At 42.2% G+C, this 26,331-nt stretch overlaps 1 protein-coding gene across 1 annotated transcript in view; it reads left to right on the top strand.

Annotated features, from left to right (window-relative positions):
• The window catches only part of nphp4 (nephronophthisis 4), a 251,289-nt gene extending 227,373 nt beyond the window's left edge, over positions 1 to 23,916 (top strand). The window contains exons 23-29 of the mRNA XM_034087463.1: positions 9,589 to 9,745; positions 10,127 to 10,194; positions 10,478 to 10,563; positions 13,868 to 14,039; positions 16,459 to 16,638; positions 18,967 to 19,110; positions 23,625 to 23,916. Of these exons, the coding sequence (XP_033943354.1) occupies positions 9,589 to 9,745; positions 10,127 to 10,194; positions 10,478 to 10,563; positions 13,868 to 14,039; positions 16,459 to 16,638; positions 18,967 to 19,110; positions 23,625 to 23,765 (948 nt within the window). The 3' untranslated portion in view covers positions 23,766 to 23,916. The remainder of the gene's footprint in view (positions 1 to 9,588; positions 9,746 to 10,126; positions 10,195 to 10,477; positions 10,564 to 13,867; positions 14,040 to 16,458; positions 16,639 to 18,966; positions 19,111 to 23,624) is intronic.
• The last annotated feature ends 2,415 nt before the right edge of the window (positions 23,917 to 26,331 follow it).

Raw genomic sequence — 26,331 nt, forward strand, 5'->3', positions numbered from 1 at the left:
TTTTTATCTTGGTTTTATGGAGATCATTGATAGACATGCACGTACATTTAGAGTAAAGGGACGAGACAATCCTTGGTTTTCTGCTGAACTGTCTAGTCTCCTGCATGAGAGAAACAAGGCCTGGGCAAAGGCTAGGCAATTAGGCTCAGAGGTAGAATGGCTGTGTTTTAGGCAGCTAAGGAATAGCTTCACTTCAAATGTCAAAGTACTATTTATCAGTTACCACAGAAAACCTAAATGATCCCAGGAAATGTTGGAAAGTCATAAAATCGATATCCACCGGTGAGATCCGTAATGAGCTACCTCCGTGCCTTACCACAGCATCTGGCACTATATCGGACAGGGCCACTATGCTAAATTGCTTTAATGAGCATTTTGTGTCCTGCGGTTCTCTGTTTGATTCTGTTTCTAACTCTGCTTCTGTGAACACCCCAATCCGTGACTCTGAACAATGTGGTCTGGAAAACCCTTTCAGTTTTACTCCTTTTACTGTCAATGTTGTTCATGAAGCCTTATCTAAGCTAGATCCTAAGAAACCGGCTGGCCAGGACAACTTAGAACCTTTCTTTTTAAAGATAGCTGCAGATTGTATTGCTCTTCCTCTTACTACTCTTTTTAACCTCTCCCTCAGCACAAATGCAATTCCAAAAGTATGGAAGTCAGCTTATGTCTTGCCTTTGCTAAAAGGAGGGGAGGCAACTATTTTAAATAACTATAGGCCAATCTCAAAATTGTCAGTTCTGGCGAAGGTGCTCGAATGCCTAGTGAGTGAACAAGTAAAGGAGTTTTTATGTAAAAATGATATCGTGTCTAAACATCAGTCAGGCTTCAGAAAGCAACACAGCACCATCACTGCGACAATGAAAGTGGTGAATGACATTACGAGTATTTTAGATAATAAGCAGAGTTGTGCAGCTCTATTTATTGACCTTTCCAAAGCGTTTGACACCGTTGATCATCGCATTTTGAAGCAGAGGCTACTCAGTATTGGCATATACAGCCATGAACTACACTGAACAAAAATATAAACCCAACACTTTTTTTTTTGCTCCCATTTTTCATGAGATGAACTCAAAGATCTAAAACATTTTCTATATACACAAAATAACCATTTATCTCAAATATTGTTCACAAATCTGAAAAAATCTGTGATAGTGAGCACTTCTCCTTTGCCGAGATAATCCATCCCACCTCACAGGTGTGGCATATCAAGATGCTGATTAGACAGCATGATTATTGCACAGGTGTGCCTTAGGCTGGCCACAATAAAAGGCCACTCTGAAACTTGCATTTTTGCTTTATTGGGGGGGTCTTGGGGGGTCCGAAAACCAGTCAGTATCTGGTGTGAGGGGTAGGGTTAGGGTTAGGATTAGGGTAATGTTGTGAATCGAGTGGCCTGTGTTCGTCGTCCATAACATACACCTGCCCATACCATAACCCCACCACCACCATGGGCCACTCGATTCACAACATTGACATCAGAAAACCACTCACCCACACAACACCACACACGCTGTCTGCCATCTGCCCTGAACAGTGAAAACCGGGATTTCATCCGTGAAGAGAACACCTCTCCAACGTGCCAGACGCCATCGAATGTGAGCATTTGCCCACTCAAGTCGGTTACGACGAAGAACCGGAGTCAGGTCGAGACCCCGATGTGGACGACGAGCATGCAGATGAGCTTCCCTGAGACGGTTTCTGACCGTTTGTGCAGAAATTCTTTGGTTATGCAAACCGATTGTTGCAGCAGCTGTCCGAGTGGCTGGTCTCAGACGATCTTGGAGGTGAACATGCTGGATGTGGAGGTCCTGGGCTGGTGTGGTTACACGTGGTCTGCGGTTGTGAGGCCGGTTGGATGTACTGTCAAATTCTCTGAAACGCCTTTGGAGACGGCTTATGGTAGAGAAATGAACATTCAATTCACGGGCAACAGCTCTGGTGGACATTCCTGCTGTGAGCATGCCAATTGCACGCTCCCTCAAAACTTGCGACATCTGTGGCATTGTGCTGTGTGATAAAACTGAACATTTTAGAGTGGCCTTTTATTGTGGCCAGCCTGTGCAATAATCATGCTGTCTAATCAGCATCTTGATATGCCACACCTGTGAGGTGGGATGGATTATCTCGGCAAAGGAGAAGTGCTCACTATCACAGATTTGTTTCAGATTTGTGAACAATATTTGAGAGAAATGGTTATTGAAAATGTTTTAGATCTTTGAGTTCATCTCACGAAAAATGGGAGCAAAAACAAAAGTGTTGCGTTTATATTTTTGTTCGGTGTACCTTTCTGAAAGGTCACAATGTGTTCACTTTGATCGGCTGTCTTCTGAGTGGTTAAACATTGCTAATGGTGTTCCTCAAGGTTCTGTTTTAGGTCCACTTTTATTCTCTATATATATCAACAGTTTAGGTGAAAATGTGGATGAAGCTACTTTACATTTTTATGCGGATGATACCGTGATGTACTGTGCAGGTCCCTCATTGGTACATGTTAATTTACAAAGCTATGTTGGTTAAACTACCTTTTTATATCTGCTCTCTGATCTCTCGACAAATTGAAAATGCTTATTGCCTGAGATCTCATGATGTTGTTTTATTAAATGTGCCAAGTGCTAGTACTGTCTTAGGGAAGAAAGCTTTTAGTTGTGCAGCTCCACTAACTTGGAACAGTCTGCAAACATGTTTAAAACTGAGCACTTTGGTTCCCCTGCATCATTTTAAAACTCGGCTGGGTGACATGCTGTTTGATACTAATGGTACCTGTCACTGTAAATAGAGTTTGTAAACTGTACCCTGTACATTATGTCATCCTTATTGTTGTTCTGTTGTTTTTATGTTACATGTGAAACTAATGTCCTGCAGGTCACCCTTGAAAAAGGGTGACTTTCTCCTGGTTAAATAAAGGCTACAAACAAATTATAATTCATATCCTTCAACTGAGTTACATGTAATCTATAATCCTCACTCCCAGCCATATGCATAGCGAATCAATCTTATAAATGAAGCAAACTAAAGTTTAAGATGGCGTAAAGTATGATGTATGTGGGAGGGTTGGCAATTCAATATGTTTGCATATGTTAGTGTGCAGCATGTGTATATACCATCATGTGTCACCATATTTAATTAGTGCATATGTATGTAACACATTTGTGTTGATTTGCACAGATCAGATGCGGAGGGCTATTAAAATGCAGCAAACTTCAAAGCACATTCAGCAGGTCTGTAGGGGTTTCACTAGCAGGATTGAAGCCAGTGTTTATATTCTAGTGTACAGCAGAGCTCCATCATCATCATAATCTCTAGGGGATTTTTAAATAAAACCTCTCTAAGCCTGCTTTATAAAATGCTGTATATGTTATTTAGAGCTGAACTGCCACAGGAAGAAAACATGGTAATGCTAGTTCTATATTTCACTAACAGCAGTCGAGAACTTTGAATGCAAGTCTCATGACACAGTACGAGTGTTCAATCAGGAGAGACATGATGTATGGAATACATATTTATTATCACATTATATCAATGAAACATAATGATGACAATTCATCACAAATTAATGAAATGTTGTTTTGGCGATTAGGCCCAGGTTTTTGTAGGATATCAATCGGGAAGGGAAGAACCGTTTCCGATGAACCCCCAAAAGAATGAAGTATGAAGTACTGAATGTGAATAATCTTACCTTGTGGGATGCAGCGGAAATCTATGGATGGAAAGGAGAGGTTAATACATGTGAGGATTTAAGCGACTGATGCCTCCCGGGCATCCTTCCTGGACGTACAGGGCTTCCCGGACGTACGGGGCATCCCGGATGGGGCATCCTGGACGTACAGGGCGTCCCGGACGTACGGGGCATCCCGGAGGGGGCATCCTGGCCGTACAGGGCGTCCCGGACGTACGGGGCATCCCGGGTGAGCGGGGACTACCCGGACGCACCGAGCGACCCGACCAGTGCCCCGGGGCACCCGGAACGTGCGAGGCTTCCCGAATGTGCGGGGTAACCTGACTTTAGCAGGGAAACATTATACGGACCGGAGGTTTCACGACCCGGACATACGGGGCTTCCCGGACGTACGGGGCATCCTGGACGTACAGGGCAACCCGGACATACGGGGCATCCTGGCCGTACAGGGCATCCTGGACGTACAGGGCGTCCCGGACGTACGGGGCATCCCGGAGGGGGCATCCTGGCCGTACAGGGCGTCCCGGACGTACGGGGCATCCCGGGTGAGCGGGGACTACCCGGACGCACCGAGCGACCCGACAAGCACCCCGGGGCGCCCGGAACGTGCGAGGCTTCCCGAACCTTTTCTCTTGCGGGGCAACCTGCTTTAGCAGGGACACGTTATACAGACCCGAAGGTTTTACAGCCTGGACATACAGGTTTAGATATGCAGAAATAAACATGAGCCGCGGGGCGACATACGTGCTGACATGCTAAGAACCACCACCAGTTATATGAATACGTACCAATTTGTTAAGGTTTGGAGAGACCTTTGGATAGCCAGCACGGCATTGAGGTCGGGGCGAATGTAGGATGAGAAAGCGGAGGAGGACCACCGTCCGAGTTGTTGCAGGGATGAGGATGAGACACCTTGATTAGCAGCGGAAGTAGCTGCGCCTATTCTAAAGGAGTGCCCCGTGTATAGAAGAGGTGATAACCCGGATTTAATGAGGACTTGTTTTAAATAGACATTGAACTGTCGTTGCGTTAAAGGAAAATTCCCTGAGATAAGGAATAATGGTGAGAGAGGATTAGAGGTAGGTCTAAGCCGTAGGAACTTGATCATGGCCTTATAAGGGCAGAACTGGGAGTCGATGCGGGCGGCGATGACGGAGCAGGGGCCGCCGCATTTGGAGTGTTAAAGATATAAACTAAAGTGGCTAGCGTGAAAGGATATGTCAGAAAGCTGACGTCTCGATTGGAATCGAAAGTAAGGGAAGCTGTGGTAAATTCGCCTGGTCTGAGAAAGCATAAAAAGCTAGGAGAAAATAGAGCATCGAGTAGTGCATCGATATAAGGGGAGAATAACCCACTTCTAAGTTTGGAGAGCATGAGGCGTAAAGTGGAGAGTGTAATAGGGCGTCTCCGGTCTAAGACGGGGGAAAAGTTTTAATGAGACCTTTGAGGATGAGTTTGACTGACTGGTTTGCGAACAGGCTGGGAAAGCCGGGATCGGAACGCGAACGTTAAACTGAACTCCTGCTAAGAGGCCCCGGATGTATTGGGGTTTGAGGTGGCGATCAGTGGCACATGAAGGCACACACGGTGGAGATGAGAACAGGTTTAAGTGTGATGCCTATGGAAAAGCAAAACGTCGCAAACGTTCTCCAAGCGAATCATAAGTTTTGAGGGTGGACGCGCTAAGCCCTTCCTCATAAACCTGCTGATTCGAGGTGCCTTTCTGGGGGGCTTCTATTTAAGAGAGAGAGAGGAGATGCAGGGGAGGAATCCTGACGGGTTGAGCGCTGGCTCCTGGGCAGAGGTTCCGGAACGTCTTGTGGGCTGACTGCGGTGATCTATGGATGACATGAGAGATTAACATGTGGATTAAACAATAGGCCGGAATCACTGCCGGGCTTACTGTACATCATAAGATGCTGACCCGAAGGTCGACGGCCGGAATCAGCGCCGGACTTACGAGAACACTACCACTAAACAACGGCCGGAATCGCTGCCGGGCTTACTGTTCTCTGCTGGGCTTACTGTACATCATAAGATGCTTGACCCGAGAGCCACCGGCCGGAATCAGGCCAGGCTTACGTACTACCACTAAACAACGGCCGGAATCGCTGCCGGGCTTACTGTACATCATAGGATGCTGACTCGGAAGTCGACGGCCGGAATCAGCGCCGGGCTTACGTGAACACTACCACTAAACCTTGCCGACACGATGGTCGATGACCTGCGATGCAGGGTTAAACATGCACAGATGAACACTACCACTAAATGTATAGATACCAGGAAAGAGAGATCTTGGATGGCCGTCTGGTTGTTGTAGGGATGAGGAATAATTACCTTGATTGCGGCAGGGTTGCTGCACCTATCCTGGACGAAGCCCTGAAATGCTATTAAGACACCACCACCAGTTATATGCATGTTTACCATAGGTAAACTGAGAGATCTAGGATTGCCGGCACGAGTCGATGTCCGGGGGAAGAGGGAGATGTAGACAATGTAATGCAGCTGTTAGCTTGAGTACAATGATACATGAATGTTATACCCTGGCTAATCGTAAGCCATGTGAGCATGAACCAATATAAATGAGACAATATGCGCAGCATAAAATGATGTATGCTTAGGTAAATACTGAAACATGACCCATGATATGGGACTAGCTTAATTAGCAGTTTAATTACTCCACGGTGAGACATAGATGCACTTGATTGGGTGATTAGACTGTCTTCTATCATCTTACGTGAACTTCTCTTTCTCCCTGAAGAAACTCCCCAATAACCCCACGGATGGGCAGCACCCGTGAATAAAAACGAAGACTCATTGAGTGTCTGAGTGAGTAGATACGGCCGCTGCTAATGTGTGGCGTTAATGGGGGTAGGGGGGGGGGGTTTGAAAGATTATTTTCCATGTGGTTCCTGGCGCGAGGTACTGGCAAAGCTGCGGTTGCGCCTGGGGCATACAGACCTCGGGTGAGCGTCCTTGCAGGACTGCAGATGTGGAGGAATGTACGATATGGGTGGTAGCAGACGTTTTCGTTAAAGTTATGACAAATCTTCTCGTCTTGCCTATGCTGCACCTGACGGCTTTGACTATTATTCCCGGAAAACAGCATGGGAAAGACTCTAGCCCAACAAAATAAAACACTCAGTTACCTCTATCGTTAACCCATGTTTGTATAATTTAGTGAACTCTGTGTGTTGCTGCCAGCATACATGACACCTGACGTGGAAATGTTACTCGTGGAAGGGGCTACAGAGCTGCTAGACAGTCGAAAACGGTGCATTCCTCTGTCTGAATGTGCTGCACTTTGATAAATGTTTAGACAAAAGCTAAACTCTTGCACTTTTGGCAACGAGCATTCTCCACGTCGAGACGGGTAAAGTTTAACCACACCTCGGAGCGCGTTCTCTCCGCCACCTCCGCAGAGTGCTCCGCTGCATGTAGCAGCTGCGTGTGTGTAAACTGCCCCGCCCCCTCGCACGCAGACCGGGGAGAGAGATCTCGTCTGATCGAAAATACATCATAGACGCATTTGTTTGTCTTTTGCATATTAGAAATGAGTTGGCGCCATTCATTTCAGGTAACGCTGTGTTGAAGCTTGAAACGGCGTTAGTTACTGAGCATTGTAATGGGTAGTAATTACCCGACTGCATTAGTAATGCAAGTAATACGTTACTGAAACTCCATACTGTAACGCGTTACACCCAACACTGCCTGGAACTCACCTTACCCCTCTTGCCAGCGCTACTCTGACGCCTATTTTAGAGTGAGGCGCAGGAGGAAGTAGCTTCAATGGGATGTAGCTTGAGCCCTGCCTGCCTGCAGGAGGGGTTGTGGTTTGAAGCCAGAATGGGTAAAGCTTCGCATGCGATGAGGACCCGTTTCGCGTGAAGCCGGAAGCGCCGCATTTGAGCGGCCCTGAAGCCAGTGATACCCTCTTGAGAGACTGACGGCGTACGTCAATTGTTTGGGTGAAGTAGCACGTTTCCATTAAGCCGGAGGAACTTCCGTGGAGCCCGATTTCCTTGTCTTTTCCTCCCGCGTCCGGGTTTGCGGGGCGGCCGGCTGGAACCGCTAGCCGACTGGGGAACGCCGCCTGTAGCTTAATCCGCCAGACTGCGGAGCTGATGAATAATGCCTGGAGCTGGGACGAAGCCCTGCTGCTGCTTGCGCGTTGACACCTTGAAGACAGCTGATAGAACAGGAGAGAGTATATATAGAGGGATTAACAGGTGCGATCATTAGGCTTGTAAATGGAGGGGCGTGATAGGTTAGCTGAGGAGTGGCGCTCCCTGTCATTTAGATGCAGGGAGCAAGTATTGCCATGACGAGCAATACGGAGTGTTAGGTCTTCCTGTCTGAACTTGCGCTAAGCTTCATTAGTTTGAATGTGTAGGTAAACTAAAGAATTTATAAAAAATAAAATAAAACATAGCCAAAATTGACAATGGTATACTCATTTACTGTAAATATGTTTAATAGTTAAGATAATGACATCCTGGTTTGATGTTCTACTTGACGTAGATGTGCACACAGTTTTCCTATGCAATGAGTTTTACAAAAATGTCAAATGATATACCTTTTATATTCATACCCAAATGAAGTGGGTTAGTCCAAAAAGTGTTTTATTTACATTCAACATGTATACACATATTAATTTGATTTGCTCAAAAGTATTGAGCGTAAGTATTTTTCAGTGAATCATTTTCCTTGTTTATGCCCTGAAGCATTCTTAAAATAAAACTGTATGAGAAATAAAAACTGCTCATAGATTATGAAGAGAGCAAGTAATAATAAGTAATTGCATTTTTATTTAAGTGCTTTACATTACATAATACATATATCAGACATGTAATACATCAATACTGTGGACAATACCCACAGGAGCAATTTAGGTTGAAGGGTCTTGCCCAAGGACACAATAGCATATTGACTGCAGTGGCAATCAAGGTGGGATTGAACTGGTGTTCCCCAACTCCCCTGATCTGAGGTTCAGCGCACACATCCCACTGCGCCACAGCTTCCCCTTAAGTGCTTAATAAGGCCATCATTTCTGATCCTAAGTTAATAGGGCTTTTTGTAAGGGGCTGCATGCTGAAAGTTGGGAATCACTCATTTAGAAATTTGGCAAAGCTGATGGCTTGTTTACAACCAAGTGTCATCCTCTGATTGCCCATGTTTCTGCCCTGTCGACTCTGTTGATTATGATGTTAACATAACTCATGGATATGATTGGAAGTCCTAAATTGTACAAGCTGTACTCATTAATCCATCTTTTACTTTTTTATTAGTGTTTGGCTGGAGGTTTTTTACTCCCCTGTGTTAAAGGAGATCTATCATGCTATATTTGAATAATATATTGTAGGGCCATACCTATATAAGGTATATTTATAAGTATTTTTTTTCAAAATACCAAACAGATCATGCATTTTAGCCATGCCTCATTTTGCTCTATTTTCCTCTCCTCCAGCCCTGTCTTTGCATGCACTGCAGCTGACCACGCTCCCCTAGAAAGGAGGGGGCCGAGTTACGAGCATCATGTTACCATGCTGTTACCATGTTGTTACCATGCTGTTACCATGCTGTTACCATGCCACGGACACCTCTCATTCCCCTGATAGGTGTAGAGTTGGCCATATAGACGGAGCTTCTCGTCACTTACGTCACACTATTTTCAAATCTGTATCAGTCTGTATCAGATCCGTTGCAGCCCCGTTTTTAGAGATTTGGGTATGGAGTAAAAGAGAGAGGGTTGTGTTTTCTGACACTTGGTGAGTTCCCTGACACACCGGGGACACATATTCATGTACAAAAGTGCATTTTGCATGATAGGTCCCCTTTAATAAATATCTGTTTCATGGCGGGGTATCGGCGCTCTGCTGATATTTCTTACTTTTTACCTTCTCTTATAGGTAACGTTCAAAGCAGAAGACGGCAAGCCCATGGCCATCTGCCAGGTGAACGTGGAGCCGACCCCTCACGTCGTCGACCAGACTTTCCGCCTCTACCACCCCGAGCTCTGTTTCCTCAAAAAAGCCATCCGCCTGCCACCCTGGCATGACCCCTCAGGTAGCGCAGGTTACCCAAATTCTCCCCCATCAGCCATTGCTTCATGTCCCACCCTTCCTCCCTCAGTCTAGGGATGGACTTGGATATTTTCTGATTTATTGCATCTTATTTTTTTGCATATTATTACATTGTTAGTAGTGTTAGTTCATCTTCAGAAGGTAACTTTCCAGGAATAGCTTCATCATAAAAATGTCCACACAAGTTATTTGCAGTATACAACGTTGATGTGTTTAAATAATCTACTCTACACTTATTTCTATTTTTACTAAAATAGGTACAGAGCAACAGAAGAAATGCATTTATGCATCACATTTTGTCAGAATGACATCCCAATGATTAATTAATGTCTGAATATTTCCTTTTTTTAATTGGGTTAACCAGTTGCAGATGTCAGTCACATTTCTGTGCGTTGCAGTGACCCTAACATCATCTGCCAGACGAGGATGCTGGTGAGAAAATTACTTTAATTATTTTTTCAATTATTTTCAGTCCCTAAAATAACACAAAGTAAAATCAGTTAATCAATTAGTTGTTGAAATGATTGCTTTATTAATATTAATTTCTTGTTCACTTACTTTTAAATTGTCAAGCTGTTATGATTCCCCAAATGCTTGCCCTCACATGCAGTGCACTTTAAAAGATCTAACGTGCTTTTTTTTTTTTTTCTGACTCTTTTGTTCCTTCATCCCTCCATTTTAAAATGTTTCTGCCTTGTTCTCTGTTTCTGTCTAGGTGCCAGGGGAGCCTCAGGATGTGTATTTGAAAGTGCCAGGGAGTCCCAGTCCACTCATAAAAATGTTCTTTGTGATGGTTTTTACGTATGTATTATTTTCTGAACAGGAAACCCCATACACAGTGAAACACACACGCACACATAGGTTAGCCTGAAGATGCATTAGATTTTGGATTAATTCAATTATTCACGCAGGCTTGAATTAAAGAACTAATTAGATGGAGGTTTGGTGGTCTTAACTTCCTGACAGACCCTGTCCTCTAGTCTTTCAAATCTTCATCAGAAATAAGACCAATACAATTAGTATATATGTTAAAAGTCAGGGACTTATCATTCATCTTTGAGGTGATGTGTATGATCAAATCAAATCAAGTTTTATTTATATAGCACATTTATAAACGATCTTTGGTCGAGCCAAAGTGCTGTACATATAATAAAAATAGCCTACAGTAGAGACACTTTACAGCAAATACAACAGCACAGATTGTTCAGAATATCAGTATGAGAAAAACGACACCCTCTATCCTTAGACCCTCACATCGTACAAGGAAAAACTTCCAGAGAAAACCCACAGTTTAAGGGTGAAAAAAATGGGAGAAACCTCAGGGAGAGCAACAGAGGAGGGATCCCTCTCCCAGGACAGACAGACGTGCAATAGATGCCGTGTGTAAATCGAAGAGATAATACATTTTACAGCATATAGACCGAATGTTAGGAAATGCATGTGTCTGTAATAAGAAGATGAATCCACGAGGATGTCAGCTACAATCCTGTGGAAGCCATCAGGGAAGCAGCATGACGAGACCCAAGGCAGGACCGCAGAGACAGGTTCAGCCACGACCCGACGTCCACGACTTAATCCAGAACTCAGGATAGAGGATCCAAGACACAGGACTACAGCAAGAGGATCAGCCTCGACTCCGGATCCCGGCGTAGATATAGATACAAAACAAGAAAAAAGATTTGGCTGGGTTAATCGGAACAAGAGAATACACAGACACAGACAGAGAGGGAAAAGGTCATTGGATAAAAGTTATTCTTGATAGCCCTCTAGAAAGATCTCATGAACTTCCCCACTCAATCTATCAAGACCCGAGCAGTTCTATTAGATATAGGATAAGAAACAGAGAGAGGGAGCACAACAACCTATCTCTTCGTCAGATGCACTCCCCCGCTTAAGCGACTCAGTACCCCGTAAACCTCTACAAGGACATAGACCAGCAGAGGGAAAATGGGGGGTGGGTAAGGGTTTTTAAGAATAAACCGCAAGGGTCTAATGGGAAAAAAGATGAAATATAAGGTACTATATTTTAAGTAATCCTATCTACTATTCCTATATTCGAATAATGTATAAACTATTTAAAAAATACTTTATGAAATCCTATGTTATGTTATAAATATTAAAATAAAGAACTAAATGAATAAATAAATAACTACATCAATAAATGAATAAATAAATAATTAAACAAAAGCCAGAGAGAAAAAGTGAGTTTTAAGTGTTGATTTAAAAACCCCCAGGGTCTGGGCCGACCTCACATGGAGGGGCAAAGTATTCTAGAGCCTAGGGCCAGCTGCTGCGAAAGCTCGATGCCCTCGGGTTTTAAGCCTGGTCTTAGGCACGATCAACAACAGCTGATCAGCCGACCTTCAGGCTCTGCCTGGAATATAGCGATGGAGGAGTTTGACTATATAGGCAGGAGCCAGCCCATTTAGGGCTTTAAAAATAAATAAAAGGATTTTAAAATCTATTCTGAACCGAACTGGAAGCCAGTGCAATGAAGCCAGAATTGGGGTGATATGGTCACGCTTTCTATGGCCAGTGAGAAGACGTGCAGCTGCATTCTGAACTAGCTGGAGGCGTCTAATTGAGGCCTGATCCATACCCACATACAGAGCATTGCAGTAATCCAATCTCGAGGTAACAAAGGCGTTAATAACCCTTTCTAGGTCTTTAAAAGATAAAAACGACCTAGCCAATAGTCGTATTTTCAAAAAGCAGGTCTTGACTACAGTGCTAACCTGCTTATCAAATTTAAAGGTGATGTTGAAGGTCACTCCAAGGTTCATGACAGAGGGGAGAATATTTTTATTGAGGGAGCCCAGAATATCAACCGGGGAGACTGTTGATTGGGGTCCAAAAAAGATGACCTCGGTCTTGCTCTCATTGAGGGTGAGGAAGTTGTGGCTCAGCCAGGATTTCATCTCTATACACTTATGATAACATTTTGATTACTAACATTTTTGTGCTGCAGAACTTATTTGCATTAGATTCACTGTGGAGCTTTGTGGTACATATATATGCATGTTAATATGCAGGCTCTCAGCAAGGCTCATTGCTTTGCAAAGCAAATTATTCTATCTGCCGATTAGTCAGCGGAAGCATGGACTGCATCATCTTCATGCTTGTACAGTAAAAGGGCGTCCCTCTAAATGAAATACACAAAAAGAAAACTGTGGTCAGAAAACACAGGGCACCTTTACATTCAATTAGATTATTTTGAGAGATTTGTATTCACGACCAGACAGGTAACACTTTATTTTAAACTGCATGATGAGCCTTTTGACTATTTATCCCTAGACACTGAGATCATCCAGTCCTCCTTTGCTGATTTACAACAACCTGGCCCTACGGCATAACACCGGAGCCTCGCTTCAGGGAAACTTTAGCGCTGTTCTGAGTTTGTTCTAATCTGTCAAAAATGACACGACCTCTGTTCAGGAATATTTTCCTCTTTTTAGCTCAATATGGATTAGAATTATAGATGGTAGGCAGCTTTTGACAGATGGTCCCCTCTACAAGACATGGCAAGTTTATCTTAAAATAGAAAACCCTTCATAGTTGATATTTTATATAAAAACAAATCAACGGATACAAGTGAACCTGGAAGTTTATAGCCTCTGGGGATGCAGGGTCAAGGTCAGTTTCCGAATAAATGTTTGAGAAACGTTAAATAATTGAGTGTAAAAGCATTAAAGGGAAATGTGATTCAATCCAGTGTTGATGTTGTAACACCATGTGCAAAAGGCAACAGAAAATATCACTTTTCAGCAGCTATACCCAGCACTAGTGATATTGCTTCTGCCTTCAGAAACCCACATCACTTGAATTCTATGCCGAATATCCCCAAATGCTCCTTAAGTGCTGTTGTCACAGAGCCGGGCTGAGTAGGTGACTACATCACCTCCCACTCACAGCTCTAATTTCAGCCAGGGCCACTGAGACTGAATTCCCTTCCTCTCTGCAGTTGAGAGGAGGCTGATGATGTTGCGGCCGCTTCTTAAAAAAAAATGCACACACAGCTGTAGGTCAGCCCTCCTCATCAAAGACCTGATCCAGTGTCCCCGGGGGGCCTCAGCTTAACTGTTCCCCATGATGTGTTTCTCTGCAGTGATGAGTGGATGGCAGCTCCCTCCCAGATCTGGCAGATTTACGTGCATTTCCTGGAGCGGGTGGATGTCAGCTGTGTGAGTGGCCAGCGGAGCTGTCAATCACTGGTGCTGAGGGGGAAGCAGGCTGTACGCAAGGTCAAGTGCTTCTCGTCCCACCCACAGGAGATAGAGGTACACATAAACAGTGATTTAAAACTGAACACATTTTATTTGAGTTTGATAATTACACATTACCTTCATTATGCTATAAAATGTATTGTGTTCTCAATGCAACAGAAGTTATTTGCCTTTTTCTGGGGCTGATTCAACCAAATAAAATCTTGTTTTGCGGTAATTCTACCTTTTCTTCAACCAATCGATTGGTTGATGGGGAAATAAGTCTCCATGCCCCTTTGGACTTGTTACACTCTTCCTGGTGGTCTTAATGCATTATAAATATAAAATGCTTTTGGCAGCATAATCAATATTTATTACCTTATTTTTTTATTCCTTAATGATAACATACTTGAAATGCGCACCTGCCCATATTTATATGATATCGAAAATAGAACAGCTATTTAAGCTGTCGCAAAGGTAGATCAGGGTCATTATTAGCCTTGTCCATCGGCAGATGAGAGCATATTCACACTAGCCAACCCTCAAAAATGCATATGGATAAATTAAACAAACTTTTCTCTTAATTAAAATAACAGCAATGGTCAGTCAATCTAGAATTTTAACAGGAAGTGTCAGCCCTACCATTTTCCTGAAGAAAATTGAGTAAAGCTGCATCAAGACCAAAACAAAATAAACCTAGTAGGTTTAGTCAAGTCCAAATTATACTCTGCATTGTATCATATTAAAGTCTGTATACTAAAACGGTATGTCTTATACCCTAGTCAATCCAAAAAGACCTTGAAGCAGCTCTCACTCTGTGCTGTAGAAAATGTTTCTTGAGGCAGATGGAGAGTGTGAAGTGACATGTATCGCTGCTCTTTTGGACGCTAGCTGCTTGTTAATTGATGGAGCATCATGCTGTTTACAGTGTTGGTGTTATTTCTGTGTTTAGGCGACCACATTTTGGATCTAATTGTCTTTGGATCTGTTTCGGAGTCTGATAGTCGTCCGTTTCTCCATTTTGGGTTTTGGACTCATGTTGATTTCTTCACTACTGCCAGAAACACTGCAATCAAATCCATAATTTACAGCACTCTAGTTGTACACATGACTGCCATTTGGAGTTGTAATTTGACAAGATTTCAAAACCAACTGTAGTAGTAAGTTAAGACGCTATGCTTTGTGTTTTCACTTGTTGAGTTTAATCTAAAGTGAGGTGCTTGTACGATTAATTTCAGTCTTCCCTGTGTGAACTTTTGTAGTTATTTAAAAAAAAAGTAGCTTACACCAATGCATATCAACATGCAGAAGATAAAATAAGAGAATTGTAAATAAAAACAGCTCAAACCATACAGTACCTTGAATTCTTTGTCCAGTATCTAACATGAAATGGAGCCATTTGTTATTTTTTTTCTCTTAACTCTCAAACCGCATATCCCCAAAAAGAATTTCATGCAAATGTTTCTCTTAGCAGCAGGGGACAATGGAACATAGAAAGTCTCTTTTGTAATAACCCAAGGTTCATATTCGAGTCATTATCCAGAATGTACAAATGTGGATTGACAGCGTAATGGTTCTTTTCAATTCATTTCATTTTATTAGGTTACCCCATTACTTCCTGCAATCATATCACATGTTAGGACCCAATCTGACAGAAACCGAAAAACAATTAACGGTTTTATGCTCCCTGAACATGTGAAATATGTTCCAGGAGTGTCATATCGTCTATTTTAAGATAGATCGTTTCTTATTCATAACTGGGTACAAGCAGGGAGAGAGTTTTTCAAATGCTTCTCAGTCAGAACGGCAGTAAAAGGGCATTGCATATTACTCACTCATATTAAATTAAAACAAAAGCGATGGGCCGCCACAGTCACCGTGGCTGCTTATTGTACGACCCAAACCTGTTTTCTGGGAAGAAAAAGGGTACTGGCTGCAAGAGTGACATCTTTTAAAAAAAAAAAAAAAGATGTCACGTTTGCATCGGCGCCCACTTTGATCTGACTCTCTGCAGGTTAGCTCACTGTGGAATGCATCGGAGGAGTCTTATACAATCGGATAAAGCTCACCGTCGGAGAATAGCTTTGCTTTTTCCCAACAGATTGAAAATGAACCTCACAGTAAATCTCATTCTCACATCCTTCCATCTCTTTGTCACTTTTCTGCCACTACTCTCTCTTATATTATTGTCGGCCCCCTCCCTTTACCTATTTCACCGAAACTCATTCACCCCTTCTCTCACCCACTCTCCTATAATCTGTACACCTCCTTTGTTTTCCTCTGGCTCCATCAACCACCTATTTTCAAGTAATTCTGCCTTTTTCTAAATCTTTTTTTCTCAATAGAATCACTCTTCTCATCATACTGTGTCACATTTTTCTGTCACTTTGTCAATGCCTCTATTTCTCTTCAGTAATGTTCTCTTTCTCACAACCCACCCAATCAACACCTCCACACAGTACTGCCAAACTCAATCACCCATACCTTCTCGTAGGTGGACCCAGAGGCGGTGTTCGTTCTGCCTCCCGCCGCCGTGCAGGAGCTCCAGCTGAAGGTGCAGCCGTGGCGCGCAGGAAGCCGCTTCCTGTATGTGAACGCGGTGGATGTGGAGAACCGGCGGCTTGTGGCGTCCTGGCTGCTCTGTCTCAACGTCCACCGGCCTGTCCTGTCCAAGGTATTAGAGGTTTCTTTTTGGCTTTGCAACCTATAATGGTAAAATGTGTGTTTTTAAGTCTCCTTTTCAGCCTTTTCTAATAGCTGAAACACTGTGGCCATCATTCTCCTAGTAGAGAGCCTTTGCTAACCGTTGGTGGCACTTTTCATTCCTTTAGTACTCCAGCAACACCTGCCGGGTGTCTGCTTGCCCTTTTCAAAACTGGTACAATACACCGCTGATGTAAATGGATAGCAACATACAGAAAAATTTGAATCAAAACAGCTCAAATCTTATTTTGAATCTTCCATATCTCATATCAATTGATATAATGTCTCATTGTGTCGTCACCCACCTGCACCCAATGATGGTTGACATTATGAAACAGTATTAACTAGGGCTGTCAAGTTAACGCGTTAATAATTTTTTTTTAATGCCACTAATTATTTTAACCATCTACAAGCTGATGCTGACAGCCCCGCTCCTGCCGCCCGCTTGTGGCAGACCACACTTCCACGCTCACCGGCAGGCGCCGACTGGCCATCGGGAGGACCGGGAGGGTGTGTGTGTGTGTGTGTGTGTGTGTGTGTGTGTGTGTGTGTGTGTGTGTGTGTGTGTGTGTGTGTGTGTGTGTGTGTGTGTGTGTGTGTGTGTGTGTGTGTGTGGTGTGTGTGTGTGTGTGTGTGTGTGTGTGTGTGTGTGTGTGTGTGTGTGTGTGTGTGTGTGTGTGTGTGTGTGTGTGTGTGTGTGTGTGTATGTGTGGTTCGAGCGAGCGAGAGAGAGACCTTACGTGCATTGTTGTTGTTAGCATCTGGTGCTAGCTAGCTGCGCTAACGGATATAAGGTCGGAGCTGTTTAAATGAAAACAGAGGAGCGACATTTCGCCACAACTGCACCGAGCACTTGACTTTATGCAGGAAGCCAGACAGTGGGACATTGTAGGAGAAGTCAGCACACTCAGCTCGGATAGTGCAACATGATTGCAGCGTCCCGTTCGAGCATAATATGCCTTGAGTTGCACATAGCTCCAACGATCCATCCCACACACACACACACACACACACACACACACACACACACACACACACACACACACACACACACACACACACACACACACACACACACACACACACACACACACACACACACACACACCATTTGTATTGTATTATTGTATGAGAGAGGTTCCAGGTTGAATTGAGGCGAATATTTGTAATGTTCAGAGGTTGTTGTGTTTAATATTCATGAGAATATTTGTCATTGTTCAAATGATAATAAACATTAGTATAAAGCATATTTGTTCACTCATATGTTGATAAGAGTATTAAAAACTTGAAAAATATTCCTCTAAGGTACATTTAGAACAGATCAAAAATGTGCGATTAATTTGCGATTAATCGCGATTAAATATTTTAATCGACTGACAGCCCTAGTATTAACACAATGAAAGACACAGTATTTTGTGGATTTAGCTCCAATTCATTTTTTTTTACACAGCCAAATATTAAACAAATGCAACAACCCAAGACATAGCAAGCCAGCTAATCCGTAGAGGTTTCTAAAACTGGTTCCGTTGGGGGCCAACACTGCACTGAAACATCCCCCTCCCAGTTAGCTCCTGACCACCAACACTCTCCTGGTGCTCCGAGCCCATAGTCCTGACAGCATGGCTCACTAAGCTAACCGCTTACTAGCTGACACCAGCTACTGTTAGCATCTGTAGGCTTTTAGCGCTAATTTAGCTAAAAGTAAAGTTTTCTTTCCGTCAGGAAACTGATAACACACATAGAGTAAAGCTGAGCAGCTGGACATTAAAGGGAAAACCAAAAGAAATAGATCCAGTTTCTGGAAATGTTTAATTAGTACAATAAATCCTTAGACACTTCTCACAGGAGATTGTAAAGAGCCGACTTTTGGGCTCAGACTGAGACTGGTGGCCACATTCCCCCCATTACAAGTCAGTGAAACATTAAAATGATTGTTATCTTAGTACAACATTGTTATATAAGTGTTGGTTTAAAGGCAAATATATTTTTTATTTTACAATCTGTTGATCTTTAACAGATTTAGGACTGCTACAAAGAAACTCCTCATTTTTATCATTCTATATAAAAGCATGTGACTTATACTGTGGAAGGTGCTAGATGTGTGGTAAGTGGTACCTGTTCTGTATGACTCAAAGCCACACTCAGTGCTTATTGAAGCATCCTTGTGGTGTCCTGGGTCAGCGGGAAATTCTCAACCCCTTTATGGCTGCTGTCAAGAAAAGGCTAAGGACAGCTGATCCCAGGTCAGCACTCAATCGCCTCTATAACTGCCACCTGTCTCGCCTGTTTGTGTGTGCAGGCATTTGAAGTGTGTGTCCCAGTGGGCAGTGGGCGTGGCAGCTCCAGGAAAATCACCTACACCAACCCCTACACCAGCAGCCGCTCGTTCCTGCTCCGCTCGGACCATCCTGACCTGCTGCAGTTCAAAAAGGATAAATTCCAGGTGAGATAAGACAGGAAGTCATGCAGTTCTCTTACTCTCATTAAGAGCTAAATCAATACTTTAATTAACAGCTCGACCTCAAGGAAACACTACTCCTTGGAAAAAGCCTGTCTTTGTTGTAGATTGAAATCAAAGCCTGCATCATTACTGGCAGTTGAATTGCATTAACGGTTGCTTGTGTTGTTACCGCCCTGTAAATAATGCGCATTAGCTGTAATGACAGGAGTGCTTATTAATCGCATACATTTTAATATGAAAGTCTTGTTTAGGACAAAAGTAATGGAAATAAAACCTTTGCAAAACTTTATACATGCATTTTGAATATATTTAGAATACTGCAGGCAAGATTATTCTGCCTATTAGCTACTACTCAATACTGCAAGCTTGAGTTTCTGCCAATAACAATGCTAACGTCTAAAAGCATCCTTTTCCCTCTCTTAAAAGCATTTATACATATTTTTGAATTCTTCATTTGGAATACATTTATATCTAGGAAATACATTGCTCCTAGACATGACTCAGTGATGTAAAACAGCTGCTTCTTTTTATTGAACTTTATTAAACACAGAACCTGTGGCCGCATTCCTTTTGGTTAGCACCATTCAAGCATACAACACTTTACCAAAGCTTGAATCGGATTATTAAGAATAGTTAAGGAATTGTAATTCCAGTTTTAAATATTGGATACAACTGGTTGAAGTAGCCTATACTTTATTGACAGTTGTTTACAGATTTAGGCTAATGGACTGTATCTGTATCTTTCACAGTGATTTTGGCACATTCCCAGCTTCTATTAGAATCAGAAAGATATTTTCTCTTCTATGAATAGTACCCACTTAAACCGTTATGATGACACTGTGAAATTGAAGTAGTCATAATGTCACAAACATGACGTCTAAATGAAGAACTCAGACACATCTTCTTCAGACCTTCAGATTGTTATAATGAGTTCTATTTGAATACTTAGCTAATTTCTCACACTGCTTGGATTATTTAACATCATATATTCCAATTATGCAACAGAACAAACCTTTTTCTCCAGTAGTTTCACTGACTGAAAATAATGATTGGCACTTCCCAGGGCTTTTTGTCACTATGAGTAGCATTCTTATTAAATACTTTCACATTCTCCCCTCCTCTCTTGACAACGACACTGAAAACTTTTCAGGCTACAGCTTACAAGCTGAAAAAAGCCTATGACAATGACAATTAATATTAAATGATGCAAAATAAAGATTAGACAGCATGCTGTGAAAAATGAGCCTGAAAATGTGTTTTCAAAGTGATCAGCAACACAATTCTAAACCTCAGTGGAAATATATCTGCTGAAGAACAGGTTGCTTAAAATCTCTTGTACAATGTGTACACAGCAGCAGCTTGAGTCCTCCGTCTGTGTCTGCACACGATGCGTTCAGGCACAGCATTGACTGTAGATCTGTGTTTTGGCAGAATGCAATGTAAAATAGAAGAACATTTACTTAGAAATGCCTCCTGTGCAGACATGCCTTCCCTGTACTGCTGGACATTTCAAATGTATGAGTCATGATGGAGCTGCAACCAGAACATACAATACAATACAGCTATATTTATATAGCACTTTAAAACCTCCAGACCAAAGTGCTGTACAGTCAAATAAACAAACAAAAACATACAAACAAATCACACAGCACAGCTCACACACCATAAAATTAGTACACGTAAAAAAAAAAAATGTAAAAGCAACAATCTAAAAGATGTCAGTACGCTAAGGAAAAGAGGACATACAGTGGACACTTTAGTATTGGATTATTTCAACAGTGTCCTGAACTGATTTATGTCAGGCCCAAAATCAGTTTTGGTGCACTCTTAAATCATGATTTGGCAGTGCCGCAAAGTCACTAACTATGCAGCACACCTACATTACATTACTACATTTACAACTGCAATTTACAATCAAAGTGAAATCAACCGTACAAAGTCAGAACACTAAGAAGCCTGAGAGTACATTCACTTCAAGCAAAGCCAAACCATTTTATAGCGGCCCTATACGTTTTGGGATTTTTAAGATAAGATGTACGTTATTGATCCCGAATTGGGATTGTTTTGCATTGCACAACATAAAAAAACAAGGGAATGCACATAAGTAGAAATTAAAAGAGTAAAATAAGAAATTCCAAAATGAAACATCTCAAAATATAAATAATACAAGTTTTCCCTTTGCTGTTGTGTTCTATAGTTTGAAATAAGCCAAACTACTGGAAAAAGTCTTGGCCAACATCAAGAACTTTAGTGTGAAGGAGAAACTTTTATTTTCATTTGTTTAGTTCCAGTGAAAGATTGTTTTGGACTTCTTCGGTGAGTAAAAGATGCTGATGATGATTTCTGGCCTCTCGCGTTGAAGTGAAAGCTGTTTTTGTTTTCCTCCAGACCAAAACAGTAGGAATCCAAAAAAAGTCGCCGGTGTTTTATTGTTATGTTGTCTACCTCAGTGTCTCTAATAGCTCATTCACTCACTTACACACAGCCATGGAGCACGGGAGTCACCGCCATCATTGCTTTTCATTTGCCGAGGTGTGATGGAAGGGCAAAACAAATGGGAAAGCAGAATTTTAAATGAACAAATAAACGAGTGAGACGCAGTGGGAGTCTGTTTCCATATAAACTATTTAAGAGTCAGGCTGCTGCTGCTGCTGCTGTCCAGAAGACACTGCATCAGTAAGACAGAAGAAGGTGGGCAAAGTGAAAAACAGCCTGTTGTTTTTATCCCATGTTGTCAACCAGGCGCCAGGTGTCTTATAAAGAATTTACTGTGCCCGCAACATTAAGCAAATGTGGAAACACTCTTCCTCAGCATGATGAAACCAGCTGTCAGGAGGGAGGGGAAAGAAGAAATCAATACTGCTAGGCTTTTTGGGAAGATTGCAGTCTTCCAATTCCAAATCCCCCAAATTATCCAAATTATCCTTTGCTGGCTATTACCGAAAATACTAGAGGACAGTTTTGGTCTGATTGAAATACCAGGGAAACAAAAGATTTTCCTTAGAGAGAAGATTATTTTCACTTCCGATGAAAAGAAGGTAATTTACACACAAAAAACAAAGTGTGATGTCAAGAGGTTGGAGCAATTAAGAACACAAACCATTTGGGCTTTCTCCGAGTAGTCATCCTCTGATGTCAGACAACCCTTATTACATTAGATGATGGAGGCCCACTGTGTGGATAAGCGGTTGCATCATATACATGACATTTATTACAATGCAATAAAGCATAATCCTTTAAGCACTCTGGTATTTTAATATTGTTGCAAAGCTATACAGAGTTATTAACAACAACAGTGGTGGCTGGATGCTCCACTTATAGTTGTTAGATATTTTTCAAAAGTATTCCCATATTTGCTACTTTTCTTGACAAATGAAAGCAATGGCACTACATCTGTTTGGCCTTTTCTCTAGAGAAAGTTACATACACTGAAATAAAAGAGTTTAAGTGAAAAAAGTAAAACATGACCGACCAGACTTTGAAAAACGACCAAAGATAAAACATGAAGGAACAGGTTGTAGTTAATAATAATAATAATAAATTCGATTTATAAAGCACCTTTCATTGCTCACAGCAATCCCAAGGTGCTACAGGAGGCATAATAAAAACAAACAAAATAAACAAAAGCTTAATCAAAATCTTTTTTAAAAAGAAAGGTTTTTAAGTCTTTCTTGAAGGCGTCAGTGGTCTGTGGAGTCCTCAGGTGGTCTGGGAGGGGATTCCACAGACGAGGAGCAGCTGCACAGAAAGCCCGAGTTCTCAGGTAAGGTATGTACTTCACTGTTGAAAAACAGTTCTCTGGGCAGCAGGTAGGGAATACATGTTCTAGTGCCCAGACGTTTTAAATCTCACACTCACTCCGGCTACATGTGATGTTGTCATATCTTCAAAGGTTGAGGGACTCAGATTTGAAGAAACCACAGTAGTTGGTGTATTTTATGGACAAAGCTGTGGAACCGTTAAGCGGCTAAAATATAACATGTTTATATAACTAAAAGCATCTACTTGTCCTTTTAACTATGAAGTTATTCATTTAAATGTGTTCCTAGATCTGTTATGAAAGAATACATGAAACTAAGGAATCAGCTACTTGATCAAATGCAAAATTGGGAAGATTACTTATTTTTTTCTTTAAATCAAATCAATTCACTGAAAGTGTACCTACCTAGGCATGCACATCTGGACAGAAACTATTTCTAATCCCTGGCATAAACAAGATACTGACATGAAACAGTTGTTGATCTTCTGCAGGCAGTGAAGAGGAATGAGTCGGCGATCAATGACAGTATGAATGGTCAATTTAATAGGATTTTCAAAACGAAGGAGATAATGATTACATGCAAGGAAGACCGTTTATTATATCTCTGAGGTAAATAGGAACTTTGTGTTTGTGATCATGAGTCTCCTTTTGTTGCTGAAGAGAAAAGGAGAATCTCTCCCCCTCACAAAGCCTTCAGAGGAAAATAAAGCTTGTTTGTTGTGTTCACTGTGTTCAGATCGGCGGGGGGGAGAGTTACACCATCGGACTACGATTCGCTCCCAGCCAGAGTCCCGGCTCTGTGGAGATCCTGGTCTACGTGAACAACCTGCAGGAGAGGACGGAGGAGACGTTCTGTGTGAAGGTCAACTACTCCTGACCTGAAGATGTTTGTTTCCTTCCTGGAAGGTGCTGACTCATTTGTCTTTGAATCTATTTTCTGAGTGTGAAATAAACTCAAATGAGCTGAACATGTCCAAACTTTCGTAATTTTGTATTGATTTATTAAAGATAGAAATAAACTAATGTTATCATGTGTTGTGTTCAGTCTTTTGTATGAGGTGGAATGTTCTGTGTTGCATGGAGGCAAATGAGCGGCTTCCTGAAATTATTAAATTTGAAAAATCCAAAATGTTATTCCAAAGGAAGAAGGCAAGCTAAGTTCTCTTAGAAATCGTTAAACAAAAAACCGAACTCAACACAAACAATAAAACAAAACAAAGAAGACATGTTTAAATGCAATCAATTCACGTGCAAGAAAGAAACACACATCTACAAAAGTAACCACAGGAACACAGGACTGTTTTGTTTGATAATCAGCCAAGCAGACCAAAAGCACCAATATCAGTGTGGTGGCTTTATCCCAATTGGTATTTTGTCCTCTTACGAAATGTCCCGTAAATGTCTGACACTCCATCCCTAACAATCCAGGTGGGCGGGGGGTGAAAGCAATAACATTTTATCGACTTTAATTACCCAGCAAACCCACTCGAATGCCACTTGATGACTGAGTTTTAATCTAAGCCAAGCCAGGGGTCCTCTATCTGTGTCCCCTTGCCTCCCAAATAACGTATCCTCATCGGCGGCATTATAAGAAGCTGTGCCGTAATGAGGTATGACTTTCCGGCGAGGACCACATCTCTCCAGATCGCCCTCATTAACCCTTTGAAACCCTCCATCTTCTCCTTACTGCTCGCTCACCGTCGCTCTGCTGTGTGTCTGTGTCTGAGAGAGAGAAGGCCATGCACACTGTGTTATGTAACTCAGAGTTACACAATCCCCCCCTCCACCCCCTCCATCCTCGCCCTCTCACTCTCATTAGAATGCAGGCAGCAAAATAAGCCTCAGCACAGCAGCAAAGGCTAATAAAAAAAGACGATAGGAAACAAGCCGGTGCTCTTCATCGTTACCTTCTCTGATGTGGCAGCCTCATTGTCTTCAATATTTTATGTTTATATGTTAACAGCTTTACACAACAGAATTACACATTTAAGCCTTATTATCTTGATACTTCACCCCCTGTAGCATTCCGTTTCTCATACTCAAAGATGCTCTGTGCAACTTTGAACATTTAGCTTGAAGCCCGAGTCAGGATCTTTTTAATTGTACTACTTTTTAGAGACCATAATGTGAGTTGAAATAAGTACGAGTTCCTGTAATCATTCCTCATACTCATTCTGGCCATGAGGTTATCTTGCAAATACTGTCTTAAAAAAGAGGACACACTCAACAGTACTTATTCTGTTTAGCTTTTTTTTCTGATGTAACCACTCTAGGAAGCTTTTTATCATAGATGTAGCACGCTAGCTATGTAGGAAGATACCGTTCTCTGAAAGTCAAAATGTTAAGGCTATTTTCTCATAGACTTCTATACAATATGATTTATTTTTGCAACCTGTGGTAACTACTGGCCATTTAAAATAATTCAAGTTTAAGGCACTTGAACTGGCACTGTGGTTACAAATGGATTAAGACAGACATAAAATATATTTCCCATAAATGTATTTCGCAGTCTTCACAGCTCACTTCCTGTAACTGTTGAGATGAAGATGGTGAACAGCCCTCGTGTCTCCATGCAACACTACCTTTTGTGCTGCCATCCATTCCCAATGTTTCCAGACTAATCCACAGCATCTCTGGTAGGGATCGCATGATGTTGCTGCAGGCTGATGTGTGTTCAGTTTGAAATCACACATCCTGTTCTGAGCAGCAGCCTTCAGTTTGTGCTGCACAGCGGGGGGCCAGGCAGCACTCACACCTTATTAGCGTCGCCAGTCTAGTGTTTGTCGGTTCCTCCTAAAGGAGCACAGACACCCCCCACAGCACCTCACCCTGTCTGCTCACCTTGTTAGTGTGCTTAGACGGCTCCTGTCTAGTTGACTGGCTGTTTGCCTTGATATTTGGGTTATTGGCCTGTTCTGGAGAAAAACAGCCCTGTCTGTGTGTTTGTGTGCTCTTTTTCAGCATGTAGGTGCCTGGCCATGTGAGTGGGTGCATGTCTATGAGAGAATGAAGCGACAAAGGTATCAAAGAGCTTTGTAACCGGAGGAATATGCAACCTAGCAACCAGCCCTCCTCCTCATGTACACCGCTGGCCTGGATTGGCACTCATACAGTGGAGAGAAGAGAGAGTGTGTGAGTGTATTATTGCAAATCACCTCAAGCTTTAGAATATTAAACTGAGGACACAGAGAGATCACAGCAGAGGGGTTATTTTTTAAAGAATTTTCTGTAAGAGAAAAAATATAATATGTAGATAAATAAAATGTGTCCATGCCCTAATCATTGACGTCAATGGAAAAACGCCTGCTGTTTGGAAGCTGTGATCTTTCAATCTGATGTGGGAATTGAATAGTATTTTGTAAATTATAAAAAATTGGTAGGAAATACAAAGCAAGAGAAAAGATAGGTAAAGTTAGAGCCCATGTCTCGTTTTATCTCGGCGA

This window comes from Pseudochaenichthys georgianus, chromosome 7, assembly GCF_902827115.2.
Source record: "Pseudochaenichthys georgianus chromosome 7, fPseGeo1.2, whole genome shotgun sequence".
NCBI classification, from domain to species: domain Eukaryota; kingdom Metazoa; phylum Chordata; class Actinopteri; order Perciformes; family Channichthyidae; genus Pseudochaenichthys; species Pseudochaenichthys georgianus.